General features: G+C 41.6%; 1 protein-coding gene across 7 annotated transcripts in view; it reads left to right on the top strand.

The window, feature by feature from the left end:
* Window positions 1-14,872, top strand: part of ZNF236 (zinc finger protein 236) — a 47,650-nt gene extending 32,778 nt beyond the window's left edge. For 5 of the 7 annotated variants that reach the window (XM_078606427.1, XM_078606424.1, XM_078606429.1 and 2 more), the window contains 14 exons: window positions 458-737; window positions 1,261-1,373; window positions 2,771-2,966; window positions 3,167-3,369; window positions 3,695-3,849; window positions 4,067-4,496; window positions 5,363-5,503; window positions 5,695-5,748; window positions 6,222-6,388; window positions 8,813-8,938; window positions 9,370-9,582; window positions 10,237-10,366; window positions 10,736-10,912; window positions 12,360-14,872. In XM_078606427.1, the coding sequence (XP_078462553.1) occupies window positions 458-737; window positions 1,261-1,373; window positions 2,771-2,966; window positions 3,167-3,369; window positions 3,695-3,849; window positions 4,067-4,496; window positions 5,363-5,503; window positions 5,695-5,748; window positions 6,222-6,388; window positions 8,813-8,938; window positions 9,370-9,582; window positions 10,237-10,366; window positions 10,736-10,912; window positions 12,360-12,475 (2,501 nt within the window). In that variant the 3' untranslated portion in view covers window positions 12,476-14,872. Of the gene's footprint in view, window positions 1-457; window positions 738-1,260; window positions 1,374-2,770; window positions 2,967-3,166; window positions 3,370-3,694; window positions 3,850-4,066; window positions 4,497-5,362; window positions 5,504-5,694; window positions 5,749-6,221; window positions 6,389-8,812; window positions 8,939-9,369; window positions 9,583-10,236; window positions 10,380-10,735; window positions 10,913-12,359 lie in introns of those variants that run through there. The other 2 variants (XM_078606426.1, XM_078606431.1) reach the window with 2 other exon arrangements.
* The last annotated feature ends 1,652 nt before the right edge of the window (window positions 14,873-16,524 follow it).

Here is a 16,524-nt window from a genome sequence, read left to right as displayed (position 1 = left end):
TTCGTCAATGACGATTAAGAATAAGTGAAAATCATCAAGTGTGACGATTACTACGACTATCCACCAAAACTCCCTTTTTAAGCATGACTGACGAGACAAATTGAACTCATCCGAATGAAGACACACGGACTAAGATCATTAATATTTTTAGATACTGCAATACCCGTCATGTGGTATTTGACTAAAAAACATTTCTAAAGAGATTTACAGATTCCACTGATTGGCTGACCTGATAATATAAAGGTGTGGGGGGATTACATTGTACATCAACATTTGATAGAGTGTTTGATGAAATCTTTGCCTGCTTGAGTCAGCCAGACTAAGATAACTACTCTGTGCAATTTGAGACCATATTAAACCCTGGATGTCAGACTAGACTGCGCCGATGACTAGACTGACGATGACGAGACTACGACTGAAAATGAAACGAACGACGCTGACTGAATTTCCACTGCAGACGACGAAGGCGAGGAGGGGGAGGCGGACCGCATGGCGGCGGCGCGGCGCTCGCGGCCTGGCATCCTCACGCTGTCCCAGGAAGAGACGGCTGTGCTGGCCCAGTCGGGCCCCGCGGAGGCCGCCTCCGTCTCCGAGAAGCTGCTAGTGCAGTCGGCGGCCGAGCGCAACCGCGTCAGCGAGATGAAGGACCGCCAGGAGGAGCTGGACGACGAGCCGCGACACCCCAACAAGTGCAGCTTTTGCCCCAAGAGCTTCAAGAAGCCCAGTGACCTCGTCAGGTAACACTTGCCACCATTGGACCCCATTCCTGTTCCTGCTATTTCCCTTCCACGTTAAAATAAAAAAAAATTAGCACCGACCCAGTGGCTATAAGTCACGTCAGTCCTCGTGTGAATTTGTCATCGTGGTGCTAGCAGATAGAGCGAATGTGCTGGCACCCATCGACGGTGATTTATTGGGTTTTCTTTGCGTCTCGTTTTAACTGGTTCCAATATGAAAATACAAAAAGTATAATCCATTAAGTTTCAGCTTATTTAAATAAAAATGGATCATCATCTTCAGCCGATAGGCCAACATTTCATAATTGATTGAAGGCCTTATCAGAGGCGTGTGATGCAAGGTTTCTTCCTCTTAGTCATGTTAATGTTCATACATATTCGCAGTTATTTTAATCACAGATGTAAGACATGCGTTTTCGAAAGGTCTATATTTTATGTACGTTTTGTGCTATCAGGCAAATAGTTTACGTGAACCTGTGATGATACTATAAGTAATACCTTGAATTGTGTTTTTTTGGCGCAGGCATCTGAGAATACACACGGGTGAGAAGCCATACAAATGTGACGAATGTGGAAAATCTTTCACTGTGAAGTCAACGTTGGACTGTCATGTGAAAACCCACACAGGTAGGAATTGTAAGCAATATAACAGCACTGCATGTCATTATCTGTATTCCTATCGTGGTTATAAGTGTTCCTGTGATGACAGATGTTCCTTCTTAATTACTAATATATTAAAAGTTAATTGAGATGTACCTATTAAGTGTTTAAATTTGATATGTAATAACAGCAGAAATGTAGGGCTAAAGGCGTATTTTTTTTTCAAACTGTGCGGTTGCTTTCTCATTATGTCACTGTTTCATGTAACTCAACTAGAAAATGATATGCTGCAACTTGAATGATCATTCAAATTATGCCAGTCAAACAGAAAAATAAACACGTTTACATTGTGTGAGAATAAAAAATGATTGGTTGTTTTAGTGTAAATGTTTTCATTCGGAAAAATCCTCCTAAATGAATTGTAAATTGGCTGCATAGGAAGATGGCTCTTATTAGGCAAGTATTCAGTTAGGGGGTATATAAAGATTTACTTTTTTTCATAACTTAGCAATTAAGCATCATACATATACATCAGAGAGACAGATATTTTACTTTAATGCTTTGCATGCAATTATATGTCTCTTTGACAAAGTGTGCTTTTCTTTTCTTATTAATTTCCACTTCGGTAATTGAGAAAACTTGTCTTGCTTGTAGTAGGGTACACATTGGAGCAGAAATTACCTTTGATCTAGAATAAATTAAAACAAGATTAATGATGGAATTAAAACCAAATCAGCCATGGGATTTGTATAGTGGGATCCTAAAACGTGTTAATCGTGGAAACAGTCAGTTAATCGCAGAAATGGTCACAAATGAAAAAGTGATTGCCTCAAAACAAATAAAGCAGTTCAGGCAAAGAAGTTAACAGTTATATGCGTCATGTTGTCTGATGTGCAGCAAGGTATATGGCTAATAAAAAAAATGTAATGTTTCTAGTTTCATTTGCTAGATCGCACTGGTATTTAAAATGCGCAAAGATGGAATAAAATTGTCGTTAGTGTTTTTTCCCCTTTCTCTTTTCTGTGTCTGCTGTCATTTTACATATTGCTTCAAATCTAAAATGGCAGATTTCAAACCCATTGGAATTCAAGTTGGACATGAATACAGATATACCTGTACAGCGTTAAGTGCTCCCTTAGGAGAGAGTAAGCAGACACTGGATGGCTTTCTGTCCAGGCGTTGATAAAAGTTGACAGTGTTCTGCAAATCACTTGAAAAAGCATGCTACGATTTTTCCTTAACTGCCACTAGAGTGCTTTTATACAAGATGAAACACATTTAGTTCGCCCTGCTCAGAGGTAGTGTAATGCAGAAATTCCTTATTTCTTGGTAAATTATTTGAATGCATTTCAGAAATATCAGCTTTGTGTAAGCCTTTGCGACCAATGTATATGGCAGTAAAGCTTGTTTGCTTTCGTCTTTCTTCACTCCAGGCCAGAAGCACTTCAAATGCCACATTTGCAATTCCCCGTTCTCCACCAAGGGCAGCCTTAAGGTGCACATGCGGCTTCACACTGGGGCCAAGCCCTTCAAGTGCCCGCACTGTGAGCAGCGATTCCGCACCTCGGGCCATCGCAAGAGCCACATCCAGTCTCACTTCAAGCCCTCGGGGGTGGTTATCGGCATCAGGTGAACATACGGTCTCTCCCTTCATGAATGTTGAAAATTACAAATCACCGTGACATATATATTCATTCCCAAATGTAAGATTTGGACAGCAAATTAAGTGCTTTGGCCATTTAGGAATATTGACAGTTTCTTAGTAATACAGCTGTAATAATTATTCGCTTAGATCCCAGTGGAGACAATTTGATCTTCTGTGCTTGCAGCGGTGGTGGGAAACAGAGGCCACGCAAAGGACCTTCTCTGCGACAGAATTCTGAGAGCCTTCAGCCCGTCAGCATGCTCTCCCCACCCGGGGATCACAGCGTCTTTATTACTAATGGCGGTGTGCTCACAGCGCAGTTTGAGCCCAGTGTGCTGCAGTCTAGCGGTATCGTTGGCCAAGCCCTTCTTCCAGCCTCAATCTCTGGTAAGTCAAAGCTGCTTTTATTTTGAGAAGGCAGTTTTTAATGTAAGTTATACAAGTGTAAAGCTGTATTTTATTTTGCGGAGCCCTTTAAATGCTTAAGAAAGTTAACGTGTGGAATTTCATCTTTTTTTTTTATTTTACCTGGTAAGGCCCACTGAGCTATACAGCACTTTTACTGAAGCGAACTGGCCACACAATTGATAGTTCAACGAAGCGGCTCAATTTGCTCTGGGTGATTTGTGGGTTGTTGTGATGAGAGGACGTTGATGCATTTGTTGTATGAATGGTGAGTTGGTCAGATTGCTTAAATGCTTTGGCTTTACAGGAGGAGACTTCACGGTGTCGCTGTCAGACTCTGGACTGGCCACGCTGCAGTCTCTCGAGGGGATACAGCTCCAGCTCAGCGCTGCAAATCTGGTGGCACAGAATGTGCAGATTTCAGGCTTGGACCCAAACACCATCAATAACATCACATTGCAGGTAATTAAAAATAACACCGTACAATAGTAAATTGTCTGCTCGCATGTTTATTAACAACAAATGCTTTATTCCGGTACATTTCCATATTGTATTAGTCGGTAATTTATTTTTGTTTTGATGGGGTTTTTTGTGTGCGTGTGTGTATAAATAAATACATTTAATTGTATTTGCTTATGTGTGTACCTTTATTATTCCCTTGGGTAATCTGCATCATCAGATTGATCCCAGCCTACTTCAGCACACCCTGCAACAGAACAGCTTGCTTCAGCAACATCTTTCAAGTGACCCAGCAGCCACGCTGGTGCAGCAATCCGGCGGCCTTCAGCAAGCAGACGGCACTATGGCCCCGGGTATCACACTGCAGCAGGCGGCAGACGCGGCGGCAGGCGGTGGGGGCGGGGTGTCCGTGTCGTCGGCGGGCTTGACCCAGAGCATCCTGCTGCACCACAGCGACGGCTCCCTCGTACCCAACATGGTGCTTCAGCCGGCGTCGTCCACCAGCGGCATGATGCTCCAGCCGGTGGACGGAGCGGTGTCTGCCGCAAGCGTGGTGCTGCAGCCCATGTGCTCGGTGTCCAATTCGGGAGCGGTCACCCTGGGGTCGCTGTGCCAACAGGCCTCTGTGCTGACCACTGCCAGCCATGGAGGTGGGTAATCGGCTTTGCAAATTTGATTTTAGATTTTTTTTTTCCATTTCGGCTCCGTTGACAATGCAGCAGCAGTATCGACGATGCCTCGCGATTGGATGAATTGTCACGATTCTCGTTTGCGATTCGATTCAAGAATCGTGAGATTTTTTTTCTTCACGTTTTGTTTGTTCCCAATTGAATCCTGCGTGTGACGTCGGCATCGCGTCATGAGAAATAAAATACATTTGGAACTCATGCAGGAGTGTGACCTCCGGCCCCAATGCTGGGGAAGCATCCACAAGAATATATATATCACAGAACTGCTTCTGAGATCACATAAAGAAGGCAGTAGATTCCCTACACACCCTGCTGAAGAGCACTTCGTCGCATGGCAGTCAAACTGATGTTTTTAATTTTCAGAGCCGGAATATCGGAAAATTAAGTGCGAAACCACATTTTATATGATGGGTTATTTTGTGCAGTCATTGGTGAACGGTCTAAGGCCACCAATTCACTGCACTTCAGAAGCCAGTTTAATCATGGGTGACTCCCTGGAATCGAACCCAGGACCTCAGGGGTGTCAGCTGAGCACTCTTACCAAGCCACCTCTATAAACCATTTTATTTTTACTGGTATACATATATATCACCTGCATTGCTTGCAGGAGTCACACCAACAAATTACTTACAAAATATACAAATCAAACTAATTGTTCCTTACCCGAATGAATAGACTTTAATTGATGCATCGATTTGTCATTACATCTCGACAAAGCCTCTTGGTATTTATACATAATTATTTCATTTTTTTATGCAAGGGCTTAACATTTGTTTTCTTGCATACCTTGTATTTTTGTTTAAAAAAAAAAAAATGTCCTCATGCAGGTTCCCAAGAGCTATCTCAGGTCATCTCTTCCCAGCCTTTAATGACTTCCAGCTCCGGTCAACATGAGATTACATTAACCTTGGCCAACCAGACGCTCTCATCCACTTCAACACCTCAGTCCATTACTCTTACTATATCAGGTGAGTGAGTTCACATGAATTTTGCTTAGTTGTAATTTTACTCTTAAAAGTCAGGTCACAAGTACACCAAGTCTCATAATAATGGTACAGAACTACGTGTTCAAAGTGACTACTGGTCTGAAATTTATGGAGCTAATAAATAACGAGCACACTTTTCCAGCGAAATAATTTATCAAATTATTAAATTCCAGGACAAGAGCTGCTGCAGCAACAGAATAATGCCGATGGAAGCCATGCTGACACAGGTTCGACTTATTTCTGTTCAAACATTTACACTTAAATATTGTCAATTTGCTGTGTACGGTGATGTGAAAGTATAAATACTGTGTGCAGAAATTGTATTTTCCAATAAATTATATTTTTTGCCATGACTATTTAAAATATATATATGCCGCAAAATGTATTTGTAATGTTTGTCTACTACCTGAATGAAATAATAATGGAGTTACATAAACAAGGACTTTTAAGGCACACAAATGACATCATTGGAGTATTATAGACTATGCTGAAGCATACAAATAATACATTGATGAGTAGTGCATTTGTAAACACCATGAATTCTGTATATAGAAGTATTAATATCTGCCTTCCTGGAGATAACATATACGAAACGGTACGTAAAAACGCGTTGCGTGTATTCACCGCTTGCACCGATGACGGTTGTGGTTTGACCATGAACCGTTTGTTGCATTTAATTATTTCATATTCTCCCATACAGGCCTAACAACTAGCGAGCCAAGCCTGTCACAGGGCAGCTTGACGTTACCCATGAGCGCGATGTCCGGGGCCGGGGTCAGCGGCGAGACCGTGACCCTCACCATCGCCGAGGCCCAGACAATGGTCCCCCATGGCATGGAATCTGTCACGCTTAACATCACATCTCAGGTGGGAGCTGTGGAGGGAATGCGTTGCCTCGTAGCTACCCCACCGGAACATAAATTATTATACATCCGATGGTTCGGACTTGGTCAGATATGTCACTGCTGCATCTGCAAACAGTCTCCTAGCGATTGAGAGTTTCGTTCCGAGTGAGGACGGCTGTCACTTTGTGGACACGTCGGCCCATCTTTTATGCGTAAACTCCTGCAGCAAATTGCGCAACTTGGGTTGTCGGTCGATGTTCGAAGTCTCCCGCGACCCTCAAAGGAATGACGCCACCCTCCGTGGTTGTCTCCCCCCACCTCTTGAGACGTGGATCAAACAAATCAGTCTGTTCTCCTGTAACGCCGCGTAGTTTTCATAACGGAGTGGATTTAACGCGATGAATGTATCGGGGAACACATTTTTTTTATAACGCAGACGCGAAATGGATATATAACGTGATTGAGTGAATGGAACTACGTCGCAAGAGTAGGAATAAGCGGTTGTACGGCTGCCTTGGCGTAGCGTCATCGTCGCACAAGGCGGGATGCTGCTGGATGCTTCTAGATGCTTCTAGATGCTACCCACGCGCCTCAGTCTTTGTTCAGCCTGCATACGCATCTCACGTGTTATCGCGGACTGTGCTTTACCCCCTATATTATTTATTATAATGTGATTTTTACATAACACGGTTTTCTTCAGGAACGCAACTACCACCACGTTATAGCGGGACAGACTGTACTCGACCAGTTGATGCGAATGCTGTCGCAAGAGGTCGCACGTTTAGTGCAACGGTCCTTGGCTGACTCTGCGTGATGAATGAATATAACAACTAACCGGCATCAGCCTTTGCTCGCTTTTTATTGGCGTTGGCGTCGCACTCCGCACGAGGCGAATTACTCGGTTCGCTGATGTATGCATGTTGAGCTTTTTTTGCGCACTATGTAGCCACAATTGTGCTAATCGGAGCTTACGATGATGATGATGGAGTTGATATATTTTAGCATTTTTAGTGCAGAGTGTTTTTTAAAGCAATATACTGCTTTATGTTGACGCTGGCGCCATTGTTGTTGGATTTTAAGATCTGCCATCATATTTGGATTCATCGCCATTGAAAATCTTCAAAAGTAAACCATCATGGGCCTCAGTAAAAAAAAAGACGCTCAGATGTCTGCCTCTAATTTTGAGCAGGGTTTTTAAGAACAAAATTTTTATTTTTGGATATTTCCAGTGAAAACCACAAACTACATTTTTGCCAAATGTCACATTTCTCGTGCATTTATTACATCAATAGAATTGACATCAGTCGATCACAATTGTTTATAAACGTTAGGTAACAAGTTGTTAAAGGACTGTGCTCGTTTTAAAATGCAAAAACAAGGTTGTGCCATGTTTACCTGTTTATCACCAGCTACTTAGTTGCCCGGGAAAACCACAAACACTCTCTTTTTATGGTGGTGGGGATTTTGACTTAATATGTAAACAAATTAAATATAAGAAAACATCTCACCAAGAAGTTACTTCTCCAGCCATAGTAATTTCATTTTCGCACTTTTCTACAACCAGTCATGAGATATTTTAATTCCTCCTGCCAGTCAACACAACAGTGCCCAAAGGGTTAATTGTCCAGGAGAGGTGTTCATAATGCTCATGCTGTCCTCTACTGCAGAGAATACTAATTTGGTAGTCACCCTTGACTGCCTTTATAAAGGTGCAAAGGACTAAACCCTTACCCCTGACCCTCTCCTCCTCCTCTCCCTCACTCTCTATTCCAGCCCTGACACTGGGCTCCTGTTCAATTCACGTTTCTTCGTTGAATCTCAGCCTCGTCTATTTATTTTTTTGAGTACCGTGACTCCAGAAACCTTCTTCTACTACTCCACACGCTTGGTGTGCCCATCTATTGATGCTAACAATGCTGCATCTAGCAAATTGTGTCCCGACCTCGTACACATGCTTGCACACCCCTGGCACGTCTCGTTTCTTTATTTCAGTGGAAACTTTATTGACTTTATCCTTTTGCATGCCATCCTGTCTGCTGGAACAATTTAAGCAATTCAACTTGTATATACCACTCTACTTGTTTTCTTCTACTGAGACTTGCTTCTTAACCTTTGTTTAAATATGACTTTATAAAGCCGATTTATGTTTCTGTGCAACTTCTACTCCATAGCCCCCCCCAATATCTCATATGCATTTATAATTCAAAAGTGTATATTTTATATAATGCATGCATTGTGAAGAATCCTTATACGTTAGCCTTTGATCCACATGAACCAGCAAGTATGTATATATCTTGCTGTGAATAATAATTTGTATTGCACGAATGCTTTTCCTATGATTCACTTGTTCCATTTCGGTCAAAAACGAATACTGGCTCTGGAAATACTTTGGCCTGTCTCAATACGATAATGGCAGCAGAATCTAATGCCTTCTGTGCATGTACAGGAGCAACCGTTTCCGTCAGTCTTGGGTGAGCCAAACCTCCCGGGCCAGGAGGCTGGAACGAGCCAGCAGATGATTCTAGTGAGCCACACGAGTGGGACCACGGACGGAGATGTTACCACCTTCCAGGTGACTTTTATTTATCTCTATAATTGTCTCATCCGCATTCCTTTAATTTGACCAAATTGCACGATCTTGCAAACTAAATTCATACCGCTGATTGAATTCTATGTTTTATTTCGTGAAGCATTCAATGTAACGCTGAGTACGTCAGCTTTTGTTCGCTTCCTAGTTAACCAGCTGATCGATTTGTATAAAGTGTTAGATTATCGATGTGTGTATCAAATTGCGCATGTATCAGAATCTGTCATTAAAATGATGTATGTTGAACTTCTTTCGCACCGCCGTACGTAGCCAACCCTGCTAATCGTAGGTGCGATTATAATAATCTCAATCTGTATGTTTAAAGGCACTAAGCGCTTTTTGTGCACAGAATCTGCGAGCCTTCACGTTGATTGCGTTCAAGTATGTGATGTCCTCGATGTTTCCAATCTCCACAGATGGGCGAGGGCTGCATGAGCCTGACGGACGAGAGCCCAATCGAGGAGGAGGAGGAAGACGAAGAGGAGCCACCCATCGTATGCCCCGAGTGCCACCAGCCCTGCACCTCGCCAATGCTCTTGCGTCAGCACCTGCGATTGGTGCATGGGGAGGACCGCTTGCACACTTGCCCTTTGTGCAGCAAAAGCTTCAAGAGGGCCACCCACCTCAAGGTACAGGGCCGGGATGTGGGTAGTGCCATAGCTACCATGAGTTCCACATTTGTTTTGAAGCACGGCACAAGCAGATGCTTGGACTATTTAAAATACTAAACATTTGTTTTATTTTACCAGGTAAGGCTCCACTGAGGTATATAGCTATTTTTCAGAAGCAACCTGGCCACAAATGATAACAAAGTGACTTATGCGCAAATTTATCGCAGCCAAATAATTATCTCAGCCCATATTTTTAAATGGAGGTAAAAACCGGAGGACCCAAAGAAAAATCCACGCGACCACGAAAAGAACATGCAAACTCTAAATATACAGGCGTCAAGGTTGGGATTGAACCTACAACCTCCTGTATACCAGGCGAGGTAGTGGATTAAAGCCCAGTAACAAATGTCAAGCAGGATATTGCATGAATACTACCGAGTAGCTATCCGATGTGTTTTCGGATCGTTCAGCATGACGTCTTGACGTTTTTCTTCACGCACTCAGAGCTTTTTTGAGAAACTCCGAAACACGTGAGGATCAATATTGGGCATCATTCCGAATAACTCGCGGTACAACTTGAAAACGCATCCCAGGGATATTACACTCCAGTCACGTGTCCTGGCAGTGTGGCGCGTGTAAACACTTCCTTGTTGCTGCTGTCCCCCTCGGCAGGAGCACATGCAGACACACGAGCCGGGATCCTCTGCCTCTCGGCAGAAGCCACGCCTCTACAAGTGTGACCACTGCGATAAGTCATTCGCCAAACCCAGCCAACTGCAAAGGCACAACCGTATTCACACAGGTGGGTTGCAAACGTACGTTAAAAAAACACGATTCTTACACTTGACAGCTTAGCTCGTCGCCATGAGCGCAATAGCTCTGTCCGTCTGCCTGTTTCACTGTTTATAATTGAGGTGAACCATAACGCTCGAAGATGATGCAATATTCGACGTGGCGTTTCCCTCGTAACGGCCGAGGAGGAGTTCACCCCCTCCCCTCCTGATGACATCATTTTGTTTCGACATCATCTCGTAATATCACACGTCATGCGCGAATTAAATACTTCCGAGGACAAACGCACCTTGGAAAGCATTACCGAAGCGATGCATGTGCATGACCTTGTTTAAAATGTGTTGGAAGTATGAACTTTTCTTTTTTACATGCGTCACAGGTGAACGGCCGTACATTTGCCAGGTGTGCGATAAGGCTTTCAATCAGACAAATGCTCTTCAAATCCACATGAAGAAGCACACTGGAGAAAAGCCCTACAAATGCCAGTACTGCGACATGGCTTTCTCTCAGAAGGGCAACATGAAGATCCACATAAAGAGGGCACACGAGATTTCCCGTGAGTACTTGATGAAAACTCCATGGCTATTTGGGTTTTCAAATCCAGTTTGATTTGGTTTCAGATAACACTTTTTTTGCAATGGGATTTAGCATATTTAGCTATTTAGTTTAATCTATCTCAATTGCCCTCACAAAAACTCACTGAAAATGTTTTAACGTTGATAACTTTTATGATGAGTTTTCTTAACATGCGGCCCAGAAACCATTGGGCAACAGTCGGGCCTAGAAGTCAATATAATACGAGTGTTGTATATTTCCGTGTGCTTCTCACTTGTTCACGTGTGGCATTGAGCAGCAGGTCTGACTTGATTCTAGTAATGTCAGTCAGAGAGTTGAGCGCATAGCTGTTTTTTACAAGCACCCAGTACCCATTCAAGTAAAATAAAATAAAACTGGAAGGGTAACTGATTAATGGTACAGTGCCAGAAATGTGCGGGTGGTCGCACACACAAGTTGCATTTTTAGCCAATGTTACCGCTTAAAAAAAAAAATTAAAATTGGCCTTAAAAAACTGTAACACGAGTATGAAATGTATACATTTATCTGCCTGAAGTACACTGCCTCTGTTGTTTCATTGAAATGTAATATTCTTATGAGGTTAAGTGAGTTTCATTGTTGACCGAGGTCTGTTTTTTTTGGGCCTCCCGTTTATTTTAAGTGGCGTGTTACAATTTCGAGGGAGAATAAACCGTGTATGTTCAGTGATGATAAAGTCCACCCCCAGATTGTATCGGCTCAGTCCAATGCAGGGCAAAGTGGAAGCTTTAAAGGGTGGGGGTGCGGGGGCTCCAGGTTTCCTAACTGCCTTGGAACAATTTCAAATGCTTTGATGCTCAGGTGAAATTATATATAAACATGTCTTTCATGCTAATCATTGATGTTATCGAGGTTTGCCTGCCAGTTGTAAGCCAGGCAGTGTGGATGTTTATTTGAAATATCTATTTCCTTTATTAAAAAAAAATATAGTTTACATTTGATTAGATGCTCTGTTGCTTTGCACACATGTTGAAAAGCTGTTGTGAACATTTGGCAGTTATGAACACTGACCTAATTGAAAATGTAATTGCAATTATAGTTTTGATTATTGTTTGTAATCACTTTTATCGTCAATGATATGAACCTCGTTCATAACATGAACAGTGTTGCAGTAATTCCCATTCTATATATGAATTGGAAATTGTATATAATCTACTTCAGGGGCTTCAAATATTCTCAAGAAAGCTGAGAAGACTAACTGACGATGACTTATGAAGGACTCTTACCTTTTTGAACTAACATTTTCCTCCACTCTATTTTAATAACAGTATTCAATTTCCTGCACAAATCATGAACATCGGCTGCCTTTTATTAAGGGGGTCGCTTTTATCACAAAGGCTTAAAATTGGTTTTGGATGTTATTGTTATTCACCGCTGACTCTCGTACCCGTTCACTCTGCCGACTGCAGAAGGTTCGCTCGACAGGACAGGGAGTAGTGAACACGAGAGCGCAGAGGGGCAGGAGCAAGACAACGACGACGTGGGAAACATGGACCTGTCTTCTGTGGTCAACGACATTTTCTAGCGGCTGAGGTGTAAAGCTTCCGCGCTAACGAAGGCCGTTGTCTACGTCACGAGGCGTGCGGCTAAAATGTGTTTCTTCTTGCTAAAAATGAGCACGTGTTAATAGTGTTGTGCGAACAACACGCCGCCCATTTAATATTGTCACGCACGGTGTTAGATGATCAACACTACCAGAAGAGAGCCTTATCAGCATAAAAAAAAACACATTGATTAATGCAAATGGGCATCCTCTAAACAAAATGAGCGTGCCATTGCCATCGTTCGTTAATAAGCTTTTTCTACCGTTGTGTTTGTAAATAATTTTGAAATGACAAAAAAGAGAAACAATTTACGGTTATTTATTGTGAATTTAACTGCTGTTTAATTTTGGTACGAAAGTTCCTTCTATGTGTTATTCTCATTATGCACAATGCTCAAAGTATGCATTGGCCACATCTAAAAAGAAGTGACAGCCTTCCGCTTAATTGTGTTGTCAGTGACGTTACAGTGTTTGCAAGGGCAATTGTGTCCCTTTAATAGCCATTATAGCGCCTATTTAAAGAGATTTTGTGGAAGTGGGATGTGAGCATATATTTAGATTTTTTTTATATACTATATATTTATGAAACCATTGATGGATAATGTAAATTATTTCTCAAGACTGCTTTTCTGTTCATTCCAAAGAATATTTTTGTAAATAAATTTTTTTCATACAGATGAACACATTTTGCTTTGCAAAAGCAACATTGTTTTTTTAGGTTTATTTTAGGTTTATTATTTCATGTCTTCACATTGACACTAAAGAAACAAATATATCTTGTGTCTTGACTTTCTTTGTACCTGCGATAACACTCAATGTTTTCTGTGAATCTCCAGCGTTCTTACGAAGCAAGTTGACCTGTTTAAAAACTCATGCAACAAAAATTGTTAGAACTATTTGTGACATGGGAACACAGTGGCGATACAACAGCGACCCGTAAATTGTAACTCATTTCGTACTCATGTGAAGTAAATGTAGCATTATGTATTATCTGAATTATTGCAGTTGCACTAATTTTTTAAATATTAATAATAAAATAACGTGGTGGTTTTGCAAGAGGCATTTAACCTTCATTTCCCTTGTCCTACAGTTGATGGATGGGCCAGTAGAAATTAGGGCGCCAAACGTTTGAGACACAATTCTCAGGAGAAACTGATGGTAGCATGAGTATGAAGAGTGCTTTTATTTATCACGTTTTATTTCCTTGCAAACAAATGTAGAGGTGTTTTCATTGTTATTTTTCCCTGGCCGATTGCTTTGCTAATACCTTGGCAGCAAATAAAAAGCCATCTTGCTCGATAGCAAAAACAACCGTGAGCCAATAAACACACAGTCTTCTTTCTTTTCCTCCCTGGTATAATTTCAAGCAGACTTCCTTTATATTTGGACAATTATACCAAAGCGTGGCACTAAGCGATTTATTCGAGCAGCAATGCCATTGCTCATCAAACAGATAGAATTTTCCTTTTTCCTCGTTGGGGAATAAAAAGGTGGCAGGAGTGTATTTTGAGAAATGGAGTTTCTAACATTTGGTGCCCTTTGCTAATTTATGCTTGCACACACAAGTAAAGTGATGTCTGCTGGTATATTTACAATGTGCAAAAAAATATAATATATTTTCTCTTACTGTAAATAGTATAAAAATTTGAACAAATGAACGTTGCTAGCCCTTACCTTGTGTCTATGACAAGGTGTTAGTATAATAATAGCTGTCAATGGGAATGAGGTATGTTTATGGAGCATATTCAATTAAGTGTCTTTTTACATAATTTTTTTGCTACTACTTGTACATCTTCTGATGTACGTCTAGGAAAAGGAAATAGACAAAGCACATTTTGGATCTGTGTACGTGTCTGTCCAAATTGAGGACAGCCATAATAAATGATGCCTTGAAAAACTATTGTCTTTTATGCACACTTAATCAGTAACAGGTTTGTAAGGCAACCACCCCTGTATGGAGTTTGACATCATAGCTGCCTACACTTGTGTTTTTGTTGTTTTCGCATTAAATCCAACATGCAAACAGCTACCCCTGGGAGTTGCTCGCGGTGTGAATGGCAGTATGTGCCTTCAATGCAACTTGTGTTCCAGTGCAGTAAATTCCACGTTGCACACTGCGTATAATTTTTGCCGCATGCCTCTTTAGGGACGAACTATTGCACTATAATTTATTGTTTTGTTTCAGTTTTCTTAAAAAAAAATGTTACCGATAGCTATTTTTTTTGGGATTAACTACCTCAGATTATTTGTGATGCATGTGCCATGTCGTTTGCTGTGCTTCTGTAAATTCATGAATGATGGTTATGTGGATGAGAAGATCAACATTGAATAAATATTGTGACCACCTTGCCCATGATTAAAATTACAGGACAAATGCAAGTGCTTTGTGAGAATATATTTTTTATATTGTTTCAGTGCTAAAGTTTGGTGTCCAATTTGGGTCAGTTTGTTTTCCTTAAAATCAAATTTTAGGGCATTTATTTTGATAAGCTTAAGAATATGTATGGTAATTACAATCGGTTTTCCTTACAAATATCATATACTTGTTCGAAAATGCGTTTTGATCATGGATCCGTTGTGAAAGCATTACGCGTTGGTCTTAGAAACTGTGCAGTGGAAGATAACGGTATAATTGTGATGGGATGTTCTATTCATCGTACATTTACAGTCCATACCATTTACCCACATCTATTGTAATTTTATGGTCAACTATCCATATTTTTTCGTATAATCCGTGCTCCAAAATACAGTGCAAGTGTTACAGATTGTGAAATTAACGGCATATGGATCCTTGCAGTCGCGAAAAACTTCAAATCTCGAATGAAATTAACGGCAGTTGCTGATAATCCCATCTCTTAATCCTCGGTGGCTGTCTCGGCCCACGATCATGCGAGTACCCGTCAAGGGGGTTTGTGAGTGCCCTTTTACCGTGGAGGAAACCCAAGCTTTCTCAATGTTATGTCAGGAAGGTTTTTCTTTTGTGATGCACCTACTTCTATCATTGTTTAAGAAGCATTGCTAGGCCTCTCGACACTTCTGACCTTTTCAACACCAGCCCTTGCTAAACCTGGGAGCGTTAATTCGGCCCCATTTTACATTCTGCATGTGCATGCACCACAGTTTGAGTAAGCACGTCATTTGTGTATTTTATATATTAAACCTTACTTGTACTAGGGGAGTGCAAACAAATGGGTTTTCAAAGCTTGTCCTAATTATTAGATCGATAGATTAGAACATCCTTTGCGCAATCATTAAAATGAGAAAAAAACAGCGTTTGAACTTTTTTCTTTCTTATTTTTTTTATGTTGACACCTTGAATCTTAAATTGTCAGGCTTTTTTTCCGACGGGTCAGGTATCGTAGAATCAACAATACAGAATTCTTGAGCACAATCGTCTTACGTTCGCTCGAGTGTAACAAAGATTTGTTGGTTCAATATTGTAAGCGTGCGCGCACGTGGGCACTTGAGCAAAGTTTGCACGAGGAGTCAAATGACCCAGGGGAAACATCGCGAGAGAGAGAAGAAAAAAAAGAGAAGTCTTTAGACATGTTAAATATTGCACGCGTGTTAAATTTGCAATGCACTCAGTGGACGGGGAATACACCAGCCGTAACACGGCACTGACAGTGCAGTTCTCCAGGCGTGAGTCTCAGATTGCTCCAAGGTTGAACGTATTTGACGGTTGAACGCGGCCCGTTTACTCAGGCGCTGAGAGACTGCGGGGTCTCCGGGGATGAGCACACCAAGCGAAGCATTTGACAGTCGTAGAACCACACTCCAAATAAAGCGACCTCTGTTCACTTTGTCGCAGCCGAAATGAACCCGCAGCATTGTCTCTTTCGTTTCTGGGTCTGTGACGGCTTCAAGCTTAACCCCTCTGCACAGTTAATCTTGCCGTGCTGCCGAGATAGTGACGTCTTTTCCTGTTATATATTGATAAATGATGTACTGGTTTTCATGTTTTGAATTTTTATGGAATAATATACTCCAACCTCTCACGTTTCAGCACCTTAAACCTTATCAGACAGTGC

Source organism: Lampetra planeri, chromosome 26 (genome assembly GCF_965212315.1).
Source record: "Lampetra planeri chromosome 26, kcLamPlan1.2.h2, whole genome shotgun sequence".
Taxonomy (NCBI): domain Eukaryota; kingdom Metazoa; phylum Chordata; class Hyperoartia; order Petromyzontiformes; family Petromyzontidae; genus Lampetra; species Lampetra planeri.
Note: the sequence above shows the minus strand (reverse complement) of the source record. Positions and strands in the feature narration are given on the sequence as shown.